We start from the raw sequence: 13,808 nt of genomic DNA, 5'->3' as shown, positions 1-13,808 counted from the left end.
ACATTACCAATCAGAGCCCGAGTCCATATGCAGGATTAACAGAAGCGTAAACATGAAATAGAACATTTGAATTTAACAGGCAGTCAGTCAGACAGCTGCTTTTCGACACACTTCTGCTTTCATCACAGCAGCAGTGAAAGAGCATTTGCACTTGAGATGATTACGCACTTGCAAATATAATTGTGCAAATTTATGAATTTTGCAAAGATGTTTCAGCAATTTTGGGTTGGAGGGGAAAAACACTCTTGCCAGAATAACCCGTCATTTTTCAAGAGCACTAAAATAATCTGAAGAATGCCATGGGTGATTGAGAGAGGCAACAACATGAACTCAAGTCCTCAGTGTTTAGATCTGAGTGTTGGTTGACAGAAACATCAGTCTGTAAATCGTCTGTAAAAAAAAAATACCCTATTAGACTTTTACGTTCAGTTAGAATTCCATGATAGGACTATTAACCCTATGTTGAGTCTTGCATCTTTCTTCAGTAACTTTCACTTTCACAGTTGACAGCAGTCAGGCTATAGTTAGCTCAAGTAAAACCGTGCTTCTAAGGCTCAGTCCTAATTTTACAGTGCTATCTTGCTTAGATCTTTCTAAGTGATCAGATTTATAATTTGGCAACAGAAAACAATAAAACACATTTGAAAGAAAAGGTGCATCCTAATCTGTATATTTCATGGCTAGACAGCTTTGCTGCAGATTTTAGCTTCAAGCCTGATCAAACTCATCTAGCTTTCTAAGGCTGTGCCTCAAAGCAGCTGTCTTGTTCCCTTGCTGCCCTATGAAGCAATGACTTCCAAAGCAGCATTTACACACATTCTATTTCAAAAAGATTTCTGAGCCAACCTAAAAGAAAAGGGATACAGGATCTACAACAAAATACAACAAATAAGAGAGAGCGAGAGAGCTTTGGTGATAACTAAGTGCATATTTAATAGCATACGATACTAATTTATTGCTTTAAATTAAATAAAAAGTGGAAAGAGTTTATCAAAAACTTACATTTCCACACAAACTGACCAAAAACTGCAACATTTAGAGTTGCCCATCCCTGGTGTACTTTTCTATATACTATTTTACAGTATAAATAGTTTGAGTAGCATATTCCAACCGGAAATTCCGACAAGACGTACACTGTAAATACCACTTATTTAACTGAACCAACATAGTTTAGAATGTTGGACACCATGCATTCATGAGTCAAAGCTTTCCTTATGTAGTGGAGGGACTTTCAAACTCTATAGTTGGATAACAAGATCACCTAATACTATTCTTACCCTAGACTTTTAGTGCATAGTGAATAGTATACTGTAAGTGCACAGTGTACAGCATTGTTTCCCAATCCCAAAACACTGCATTCTTTTGATGTCTCTCTTATCTGCACACTAATATTTTGGAGTCTACTAACGGGCTGATAAGTCGAATCAAGTGTGTTTCATTAGGGAGAAAAAAAAATTCATTAAAATGTGTATTTTGGGGTGTTTTCCTGGTCTAGGTTTGGGAACCACTGCTGGGAACCCCACTCATTTGGGACACAGCCATAGACTTTCATTGCTGGAAGGTCAGCAGCACCTACTGTAGCACCATATAGTAATGCACTGCAAATCACTCAGAGCATCTCGACCACCCAAGACCTTCTTAGTCATGCATGACCAAGCACCACTCTTATTAGTGTTTAATGTAGTGTACAGTTCACATTAAATGTTAAAGAAGAGTCAGTACTAATCTGTATGATGAATTTTGCGAAAGGACATTGATTGCAGAGCATATCAAATGTGCTGACTGAAGCACATTCAAAGCTTGCGTCATGCTTAAAGTGATAGTTCACCATTAATTGGAAATTGAAAATCATTTACTCACCCATATGCTGGTCCAAACTTGTATAACTTTCTTTATCCTGTGGAACACAAAAGATATTTTAAAGAATGTTTCTACTGTTCTTATCCATGCATTCCATGTCAATGCAATCCAAAACAACATTGAGCCCCACTTACTGTACTTTCATTATCCACTCTTGAATATAGAGTCCAAAAGGATTTTTCTAATCTAAAGAAACTTTCTCAACTAAAAAGAACCTTCTGGGCAATTAAAAATTTCCATGGATGCTAAAGTTTTTTTTTTTTTTTGGAGCCATAGTTGCTGAAAAGGACCATTATCTTTCATAAGTATAGCTACCATCAGTATACTCTCAAATTAGAGTTAGCTGATATCAATATTATCCCACGAAATGCTGAGTTATTGGCAATTCAAACGCTGTTAAATGATAGTTTAAAAGTTAGTAGACATCTGTGTCTCTGGGGTAGAATACTGTATATACACTCTTCCAAAGCTGAAACCATTCAATAATGCACCTCAAAGGGAACAACACGAACTTTCAGCTGCAGTCATGTTTATGTTTGCATATGTGAAGCTCATAGTATGAACAACATGTTTTCAGAGGTTAACAGCCAAGGCTGAGATCATAGAGTGCTGTTTGTCAGATAACGACCCTTTGAGCCTTCCTTCCATCAGGAAGAGGGGAAGACAGATGCTGTTTCTGATGTGACATTTGCCAGAAGTGTAAATGTATGGAATGTATGAAACATATGGAGTGTGAAGCATAGACTGATAGACAGATGTGGCATCTCCGGGCTCCCTCAAGAGTTTATGAATGTCTGGAACAAGTATTTCAATCAAAATTCATAGTTTAACAGATGCATAATACATAATGAAACCTTTACACTTCATTTCCCACTTCCTAAGCATTATATTAAGTATTCATTTCTAACTATTTCTCCTCAAAGCCACAACAGATCTCCTACTAAAGGTCAAAAAAGAAAGTTTAATATTTGGGTTTAATATTTTGTGCAGGTGTTTCTATAAATATGCCAGTAACTTCATCATTTAATATTACCCAGAATTAATATTCTGAAGACATTTACCATGACTTGAAAACTGTGCTCTGTGAATTTTAATAAAACGGCATGAAGCTAGAAATAATTAGACTGCTGTGAATAGAAATGTGAACAGTTACCTGGGTTTCGCTTACATCATTGTCACAGTACTTCACATGTTTTAATCCTTTCATTTTGATAATACTGAAAAGAATGTTCATTTTCCATGCTGTATTTAGCACTGGCCTTGCATGGGCTAATTTAAATTCAGAATATGTTTTATTAGCTGCTCTGTGGTTATGCATTCGCCAATGCAGAAAGCTGTTGTGATTGAACTGGTATAAACTGTTATTTTGCAGCTCACATCCTTATTTTCTCTAAAAGAAGACTATAGGAAGAAATGAGGAAAAGAGGAAGATTTATAGGGCATTCTCATTATTACGACGTATCTCTCATTAAATGAACAGCCCCTGAATCTATTTATTATGACTCACTCACTGAACTGCACTTTGCAAATCAACAGCATAATTTCAATATAGCCATTTTTATTTTTACACTTTACAATCATGTCTTTGTTCATGGTTTTACTCATATTTAAAGTTAAAATTGGAACATTTACTGTTAACTGATGGACTAGAGTAACTGGGATAACTTGTGGGTTATTGTGATGTCTTTATCAGCTGTTTCGACTCTCATTCTGATGGCACCCATTCACTGCAGAGGATCCATTGGTGAGCAAGGGATATTTCTCCAAATCTGCTGATGAAAAAATAAACCCATCTACATCTTGGATGGCATGGGGGTGAGTATATTTCGGTTAAACTATTCCTTTAACGACTGTTCACAAGACTTAATCTCTTCCCCTTCTAATTTCAGTCTAAATCATCCATCATTATGTAGTCATCATCATTAAACTGCATTACCACACACCCAAGCGATCCAATGGATGCATGCCTCAATTTGCATTTGTACCCGAATGGGATTTTTATGCTACATAAAAATTGCATAACTCTCCTCATAGACACTATTAGCCTTGCATCCGGATTCCTGCACCAGCACCTGAAGCCATGCAACATGAGTAGACTTCCTTTCAATCGCTTAGAAATAGTTAGATCATTCCATTCATCCAAATAACGACAAAAGGGGTTGAAAGTATTTAGGTACCGGCGCTGCATTATTACATGTCGGTGCAGTTAATATCAAATATACCTTTATTTTTGGGACTACTAATACATATTGACTTTTTTAAAAGAAGAAAAGGTCAGAATGCTGTTCTACAATGCTGGAATGTAAATGAGAAAGAGAGAGAAATTCTGTCGCGGCAGCATTAGCCTAATGTGCCTGTCTGTGTCCCGGCTATAAGGAGGTGCAATTATGATCTTATCTAGTAACAGCTTCCTACTGCTAGAAAAACACCTCTCGCCCGGGCTCATTCGCTTTCAGAAGGAAAGCAAGTGGCTTACTGTTGGCTCTTTTTATAGCTTGGCTGGTGGTGATTTGTCCAGGAAAATGCCGGGGCATGATTATGGAACAACTGAATCGAGCATTGTGAATTTTGCAAACATGCACCGTATCTGTCCAGGGGCCCTGTAATTGCTTTGTGCTGTCAGGCAACGTTGTTGCAAATTATTTTCCAGATGTTTGAGAAGTCTGCACCGACATTTACATGAGTTTACACTCAAATAAAGCCTCTAAATGGGGGGTTTCACAGCAATGCCATAGAACAATTTTTGGTTCCCAAAAAAACTAGTGAGCGGTTCATAAAAGCACCCCTTTTTTTCTTAGTTTGAAGAACATTATTAGAATCTAAAGAGCACATACAAGCACAAGTATGGTTTTAAGTTGGCTAAACATAAACAACATAGAAATAGACAAAAAAGAATGAAATTTATATAATTACTATTATAATTATAAAAGTGATTAGTTATGATTATTATTAGTTATGAAAGGTAAAAATTGATAGCCTGAATGCACTGTAAGTTGCTTTGGATAAAAGTTTCTGCTAAATGCATTAATTTAATTTAATTTAGTTATTAAATTCTTTTTAACTGTAAGCCACCATACCATTTTTTTTAACGACTAATGCTTTTTTAATGATGTAAAACACTGCAAAAATAAAAAAATAAAAAAGTTTTTAGATGTAAAATGTATAAATTACACTGTACAGAATATGTAAAAAATCAGTGTGAAATTTGTTTTTTCATTAATATAATATATATCCCAAAAGGTACATTCACAAAATTATTTGAACAAACGTTTTTTTTTTAGATTGTTTTATACTTTAATAACACTTTTGCTATTAGATGGGCAATGTGCATTGGGGTGTTTTTATGATCATTTTATGGCATTGCTGACATAGGGTCAATGTACTCAACAATTATCTTACACTGTTTATTTCCGAGTTCAAAACACGTGCTCTCAACTGTTTGAACCCTGTAACTTGTGGTGCGCCATAAGTCCTAAATTGGCCATGCGTAAAAGCGCCGCGCGACGTGTTTATCAAATAGTGAAAGACTTACAATTTAGGAATGCAGAACCATTGGATGTGCAGCCCTGTGACGTCACCTTTGTATTTGTCGCTCGGCTCTTTCTTTCAGTGAACGCGTGTGGGCCTGGGCTGGAGAGCAGAGCGCGGATGGAACGGAAGCGCTCCACACTGGACCTGAAGTTCTGCATGAGCGCGCTTCATTTCTCCACACCATGGGAGACGGTTTACCGTCCGTAAACTACAGCAATGATTCTAAACGCGGCACGGTGGATCTTAACTTATCCGAACAGTGGCTCGTGTGCATGGGAATCATCATGGGTCTGATAGTGTTCATCATTGTAGTGGGAAATATACTTGTTATAGTCGCCATAGCGCGGAATCAGAGGCTCCAGACGCTCACCAATGTATTCATCGTGTCTCTGGCGTGCGCAGATCTCATCATGGGGTTACTGGTAGTGCCATTTGGTGCAGCCTTGGAGGTCAGAGGAGCCTGGATGTATGGATCGTTCTTCTGTGAATTTTGGATATCTGTTGATGTACTTTGCGTCACGGCGAGCATCGAGACCCTGTGCGTAATTGCTATAGACAGGTACATCGCCATCATCTCTCCGTTTCGCTATCAGAGTCTTTTAACGAAAGCACGAGCCAAGGTGGTGGTTTGTGGAGTCTGGGCTATATCAGCTCTGGTGTCATTTCCACCCATCCTAATGCACTGGTCCCGGGACAGAGAGGAGACAGCGTGCTATGACAATCCCGAGTGCTGTGACTTCATCACCAACCGCGCATATGCCATCTCCTCCTCTATTATATCGTTTTACATCCCTTTAATAGTTATGATATTCGTCTATGCCAGAGTGTATAGAGAAGCCAAACAACAGCTGAACAAAATCAACAAATGTGAGGGAAGGTTCTACAACAATCATGGTACTAATTGCAAACCTAACCGAAAACGAGCTACCAAGATCCTAGCTTTAAAAGAGCAGAAGGCACTGAAAACGTTGGGAATAATCATGGGAACGTTCACTCTCTGCTGGCTGCCGTTCTTCATCGTTAACGTGATGCGGGTGTTTTGCGCACAAGTGGTGGATAAGGAGCTCTTCGTGTTTTTGAACTGGCTGGGGTACGTGAACTCCGCCTTCAACCCCATCATATACTGCCGGAGTCCGGACTTCAGGAAAGCTTTCAAGAGGTTGTTGTGTTGTCCGAAGCAGGCGGACCGCAGGCTGCACGTGAGCTCGTGCGATCTGTCGCGCTGCACCGGAGGCTTTGGGAACTCGGTGGAGCAGAGCATGCTCGCGACGTGGTCGGACTGTAACGGCGCGGACAGCAGCGACTGCAGTCTGGAGAGAAACAGCAGGATGTCCCATTCAGAGTCTCAACTGTAGAAGTACAACCGTGACAATTTAATCGATATTACACGAGCAAGAGTGCTGTTTGTGTTTCATATCAGGTAATGACGACTTTGCTGAAAGTGTGATATAGCTTGTTCAATAAACAATCAATGTGACGTGTAATGCGTTTCTTAGAAAATTGCCCAGTCGCATATTTCTTCTTCGTAGACGAAAATAGTTCCCGAAAAAAAATCAAAGCGTTATTTTTGACTATTGCCAAGCAACGAACAAACTAAATATAGGCCTATGGGTGAGATGGGGCGACCACCATCTATCTCCCCTCCCCCACACAAAGTATTCTGTATACACTTCGTTCAGCTCCGGGTTTTACTCGAGCGATAGTGGATTGAAAAAAAAAACCGCGAACTCGCTCCGCTTCCACTTCGAACTGCTCCTATGTGAACACGAATAAGCGGAGTAATACAAACAGTGAAAAGACCAAGTACCAATAAAAGTCCAAGTCCAAGTTCCGCCAATCAAATTCGAGGACCAGCACGAACTGTTGTATAAAATAGATAACAGGCCAACTGAAATTTTGCCGTGTCCAAACAACCAATTCGAACCCATTTAATCCCATTTTTCCCCAGCTAAGTAAGTATTTACACTCTGAGAAGGCATTTAAGCAAATTGCTAAATTTAAGCAAATTGAAAATTAGCAAACTGAAATATTTTTATTTATTTATTTATTTATTTTTTACCTGGGATTGCTGTTAATAAAACTAGATAAATTATAAACTTATAGGCCTATATATTTTTGTACTACTCAACAATTGTACTGAACAGGTAGGCCTATTTCAAAGATAGGCTACATGCATATATATTCTTTGTTTCATTAAATGTAACAATATTCCTTAAAAATGTTGAAATGTATATACATTTCTCAAGTGAACCAATCAGGTATTCAAAATGGGTTTCTTACTATTTACAAATGTGTTCATTGACATGAATTAAAAGGTAGTCTATATTGTGATGTGATTCATACAAGACAGAGTATAGCCTACATAAATATACATTAATAATAGACACATAAAATATTAGCTGTTTATCATATACACAGAGGAGCAAACTAGAATAAAAAAGCTCTAAACTAACTATTTAAACCAGCTGTTTAAATATGATCACATTAGCCTAGACAGTCTGCACCTTCATATAGCCTATTGCTGAGAGTTCATGTAAAATTCACATAAAAATACAACTTTTCTAGATCCCTCAAGCTCAAAAGCAAATGCAGTCACAAATGTGAATGTGGGATTAAATGGGCTCAAGACACTGATCTATAATATACATTTTGCAAGGGTTGAATTGTAAAAACTGACATCATTTGGAATACAAACCATTCCGTATTTAGCAGTAATAAATGGCAGTGTGGCCGGACTGAAGCAGTGGTGTGTTGAAACAGTGTTTTTCATTCTTCATAGCAATGTTTTCAGGCTTTGAGCCTTAACATTGTTTATTGGAATGTTTAATTCTCGAATGTGTGATATTAAATCTTGTTTTACCTCATACCTGTATAATGTGCAAATTGTACAAGGAGGAACTTGTTTATATTAAACAAATGTTAAAAATGTACAGTATTTATTTGATGCATTGTACAAGATATACAAAAAAGTGTGGCAATGTGATGTTAAATATTACTTGTGATTTGCACCTCATTTGTGTCAAATGTGAGCTGCCCATGGGGCAATGAACTTCTTGCATTTTCCGTTCATTTTGAATTTCTACCAGTTATAAATGTTAGATTGATTTATCTGTAAATGAGATGCACAGACATATTTTTGGGCAGGAAAAAATGTATTGTCCCAACTTCACATTTTTACAGAAATGATTTATGTATCAGTGCCTCATGTGAAGTATTGTACAAGATTCATCATGTTGACGTCAAGTTGGCTAGCGTGCAATAAAATGTGTTATTGTGAAAAGGCACATTGCTCTTGTAATTACTTTATCATTTGTCATGAAGATCATCACTATCATCTGTTGGCATTTGAGTATGTTGTTTGTTTTTTTTCATGGAAAAATGTTTCAGATGTACTTACTGAAATGAGGGACCAATTTTATGTCAACAGATCTTTAACTATTTTATTTACACAGTTGCGATTTACATCTCAATATGTGAATTACTCTCATCTGCAGTTGATTGAAAGTTTAAAAAAAGTCCTTTTCAACATGGCTAATGTCTACCAAAGGCCTCCCATTAGAGTTTGCCTTAAATATTTATGTGCTGACCTCATTTAGTTTGATCTGATTGCTGCACTTGCATCACTGTTGGGTTTTCCACCATTTCAGACCACATTAGACTGTAAAAAATAACACGACTCAAATGTGAAAACTACCAGTATGTGTTGAGGTGCAGGGTGTGTGTGCCTTGGTTAAGATTCACATCACAATGTGAACACAAAGCATTAGGAAATTCTCCTAATGTTATCATTTTCTGCACCATTGAAGTGTTAGCAAAGGCTTTAGGAAAATATGGAAATTCAAATTTTCTGCAGATCAACTTGCCTTATGCCTTCCATGAATCAACTGCATACAAGTAAAAAAACAATATTAGAGTATTTTGTTTAAAGTGAAATCCAGCTTAAATCACAGTTAGCACTGACCAACACTAAATATTTGGGTTGAACTGTTTCCTGAACAGTGTTGTTAATACAACTTAACCACTGATTTCTAGTTGTGTCCTCTTTTGGAAGGCCAAACTAAGTATTTTCACTTTCACAATGAAACAGCGTCTCCACAACATGAAGCCAGCAGCATCAGCTAGAATCAAAGTTACGCCTTCTTTCTTTGTGTGAAATATTTGGGCAGTTATGCAAATCTTCCCACATCGTGACATAGACATTTGGGAGTGTGTTAGAACAAGTCCTGGTGGTGGTTGACTCTTAACTTTTATAAAGAATATCTCTTTGGGTTTGAAACTTTAGTCTTACCAACTTTACAGATCTTCTTTATGCACCAAGAACTCGTAACACTCCAAAGAGAAAGGAAAACTTGAAATTGCATCATATGACCCCTTTAAAATAACTTGTTAAAAACTTAATTTGTTTCGTTTATGGCAAAGCTGTATTGTACTCTGATCTGTGTCACAAGATCCTTCAGAAATCATCCTAAAATGCTAATTTGAAGCTCCCGAAATATTTGTGACTATCGACCACAAAACCAGTCTTAAGTCACTAGTATTAAAAATAAAAAAAACATTGTATGGGTCAAAATTATGCCAGGATTCATTTGGATATCAAGTAAAGATCATTCCATGTTCCTTGAAGAAATTTTGTAAATTTCCAACCATAAATATGTCAAAACCCTTTTGATTATTAATATGCATTGCTAAGAACTTATTTTGACGACTTTAAAGGTGATTTTCCCAATATTTAGATTTTTTTTGCACCCTCAGATTACAGATTTTCAAATAGTTGTATCTTGGCTATTGTATTCTATGTATTCTATTTTTGATGAATATAATGTTTTATAGAACAGTGTTTATTTTTTTACATAGCATAGCAAAAAATATTTTACCTATTTTAACCTGTTTTCTATTAAACGCAGAGGCCCCAAACTTTAAAATGTTAATATATATAATGGTTTACACAAAAATATTAAGCAGTACAAATAAAATAATTAATGTTACTTGAGCTTAAAATCAACATATTAGAATGATTTCTTGAGGATCATGTGACACTGAAGATTGTAATGGCTGAAGATTTAGTTTTGACGTCACAGGAATAAATTACGTTTTAAAATATATTAAATTGCTGTTTAAATTTTTTTGTATTATATATATATATATATTTATATTTAAATATATATATAATTACGTATAACACAATTTAACTTTTCCTCATTTATTTTTACAAATTTATTCTTTATGTTCAATGAAATAAATAAATAAATAAAATTGTTTTAGGTCCCGTTTGATTGCTTATCATTGCATTCCTTCTAAATATAACCAATGTAAAAGGCCCTGTGCTTCAGAAAAAGAAAAAAAAGAAAAGAGATGAAAAAACAAAGAAAGAACGAAAAGCTTTTAGGGAATACATTTAATTTGAACTCACAATTGTGTACTATTAATTAAAAGAGGTTGGATGCTTTAAAATGCATTACTGCTCTGAGCTGTCCCCAGAGCCCTCGCGCATTTAAATCTGCCTCAGGGTCGCCGAATGCAATATGTCCACATTGCTTGGGCTAATGAACCTTATTTAAATGTGATTACCTGTGCTTATACAACAGACCAGCGCTTCACAACAACAACACTGCCCACATCATGAATACACTCCTGGCTGCATGTCACCTTGTTATTAGTAATCGTTTGCCTGGCAAGAATGTGTATCTGGACAGACGTGACAGATGAGAGCCCTTGTGTTGAAACAAATGGTGCACATGTGATTGGGCTTTGGTTGCTTTATCAGGATTGAATCTGCTTCATTAATCAGAAAGCTTATTCTTAGTTTATCACTCTCTGATGACTCTTTACGTAATGGCCCAATGTGGGCCTGCTTTTATTTGCTTGGAGGCTCAAATGCTGCTGTGCTCAAATCAGGAGAATTACAAAGAAACGCACATTGACCTAAGTAGAAAAGATTAGCTCACTGTAGTCAGTGAGCAGTACATTTGCTTACTTCAAAAACGTTAAGTCTCTTTTAATAGCAGTTGATGAACAAGTTCAAAAAGTTTTCTGAGCTTTGACTGCCATTACACATCTTTAGTTGAGTTAAGGGTCACTTGGTCTGGAGCGCAGCATGTTGTTTTATGGCAGTCAATGGCTGCCAAGAGCACATCATGGAGATAAAAACGCTCTCATGTTTTTCCCTCTCAAGTTGGCCAACAGCTTACACGGTTAATACTAATACATAATTGCCTTATGAGGTGTTGAGAGAATGGCATTCACTTATACGCTACCTGTGCACGCCTGGCTGCCTTCCATTCATTCCAGAGTCGTAGTTTCCATCCGACACCTTTTCTGAAGGGCGCTTTCGGATCACAATATCAACGCTCACTGTACTGTGAAGTGTGTGATGAAAACCCTGATAATCTATTGCATGGGTCAAAATGAGATTTATGACATTAAACAATAGTGTAAAATTCTGTTAAGCTCTTCAAGTAAACTATAATCTTTAAAAAAAAAACATAAGGAAAATCTACATTAGGCTATATATTGGCATATATATTTTTTTAGATATTTATTGTCCCTGTTTGAACAAGCCTATGTGTAGTGAGGCTGAAAAGACAAAAAATTGCTCAGATATATATATTACACATAAACTTAATATTGCAATTAAGTACTTACTGTACATACATTAACATACAATTACATTACATAAAAAAGAATTTGTCACGTGACCTTATATGTAAATGACCTGGGCTACATTCAGCCCCAAAATGTTGCAAAATGTTTTTTTAAACGGAAATGGTTTTAGTTGAACACCCTGTTCTGATGACGCAAGAGTTGCAACTATGGCAGCTGAGAAGCTCATCTTTGTGTTCTTTTTCAATAACTTTCGGATCCTTATGAAATCGGTATAAATACTTGTTTAATAATGCAAAATTTAATTAAATTCTAATCAAGTTTATTTTTATAGTGCTTTTTACTGTCACTTGTGAAAACTGTGGTTCCTAACCGTAGCAAAACATTGCACACTGGTCTGAACTTGCCTCTTGTGCTACGCATTCCCTTACTATTGAAGCCCGTTTCCGCCACCAAATAAAAAATAAAACAAGATAACTGGGACTTTTTTGTTTCTTCAAATTGTGAGTTCATATCTTGCAATTCTGACTTAGGCATATAACACGCAATTGCGAGTTATAATAGTCAAAATTGTGAGTTATAAATTCAGAATTGCGAGTTTATATCACACAATTCTGAAAAAAGTCTGAATTGCGAGTTTATATCACACAACTCAGAATTGTGAGATAAAAAGCCAAAATTACTTTGTATTATTTTTTATTTAGTGGCAGAAACGGGTTTCCATTCCTTACAACTCACTGAATTACATAAAATTATTAAGATAAGAAAAAGAATTAGTATTCTCATTAAAACATTACTCCAGTAGTAAATGCATGTACTATAGGTGTATGAATTTTAATTTTGCAACAATTAATTTTCTACTCGACAGAAATGTTAAATTCGAGAAAATTAGACGTCGTTGACATAATTTTTTATTTATTTATTTTTACTAATATTCTTCTGTTTACAGAAAAATACATAAAAAAATAATTAATTAAAAACACTTGAACGTGTCATAAAACATAATTGTTACATAAGTTGGCCAAGTAATATTTTCCCGTTTTGCGCATTTTATGTTCAATAAGATAAATATATTTTAATGAAAAAATGCTACTTCCCCAAAATAGAAAATCTGGATCTGATTATATTTACATAGAGATATATTTGCAAAACATGGGTAAATCACCTCGTCAACATTCCTGTTGCTCACGACAAGACCTCGCAGATTGAAACGAGGCTCATGAATTCTCCGGGGGTCTCCGGTTGATACGAGTGTCAGAGCACGTTATCTTGAAGTGCTAAAAATAGGCACTGAGTTTAGCCTACGCAATGGCTCTTTGCCATGTACAGAATGGTTTAACCTGCCATCTCTCAACACCTCCAGGAGACTCTGAAATGCCACACAGGTGAGATGAATTTAAAGCAAGCAGGGTGCAAGTGTCCAGTACAAAAGACAGAGGAGTAGAAGAAGAGCTGCAAGAGTTTAACTTTTGAAAGTTGAAGCTGCTACATGTAGGAGGTTTGTTCAGATGGCAAAATCTTGTGTGCATTTCAAATGAAGACAGAGCTTCTGTTTGATAAACACATTCAGCCATTTGTGTAAATATGTCTATTATTAGTTCAGGTCGAAGCTAACAGGAAATGCACCACCTAAATTATTTTTCAAAAGTGTGTTCCCAGTACTCAATGTCCTGTGGCAGTTTGCCTAAAAATATCAGTTAATTGGGGTAGATGCAATGTGCATTCGAAAAAGTAGTTTATATGTTATTATTACTATTAGTATAGTAATACAATTCTAAGAACTTTTCATGTTGTTGTGACTAATATGAGCACTGTTT

At 36.2% G+C, this 13,808-nt stretch overlaps 1 protein-coding gene across 1 annotated transcript; it reads left to right on the top strand.

Annotated features, from left to right (window-relative positions):
• Window positions 1-5,252: 5,252 nt before the first annotated feature.
• adrb1 (adrenoceptor beta 1) lies at window positions 5,253-8,674 on the top strand. The gene has a single exon (XM_026276448.1). It carries the CDS (start codon window positions 5,574-5,576, stop codon window positions 6,744-6,746), a length of 1,173 nt encoding a protein of 390 aa, XP_026132233.1. The 5' UTR covers window positions 5,253-5,573; the 3' UTR covers window positions 6,747-8,674.
• Window positions 8,675-13,808: the final 5,134 nt, after the last annotated feature.

This window comes from Carassius auratus, chromosome 12 (genome assembly GCF_003368295.1).
Source record: "Carassius auratus strain Wakin chromosome 12, ASM336829v1, whole genome shotgun sequence".
Lineage (NCBI taxonomy): Eukaryota > Metazoa > Chordata > Actinopteri > Cypriniformes > Cyprinidae > Carassius > Carassius auratus.
The sequence above is the reverse complement of the archived record's forward strand: the minus strand, read 5'-3'. Positions and strand labels throughout refer to the sequence as shown.

Bases quoted from the DNA above. Each gene is read 5' to 3' on its own strand.
- adrb1 (XM_026276448.1), top strand. From the start codon at position 5,574: ATGGGAGACGGTTTACCGTCCGTAAACTACAGCAATGATTCTAAACGC.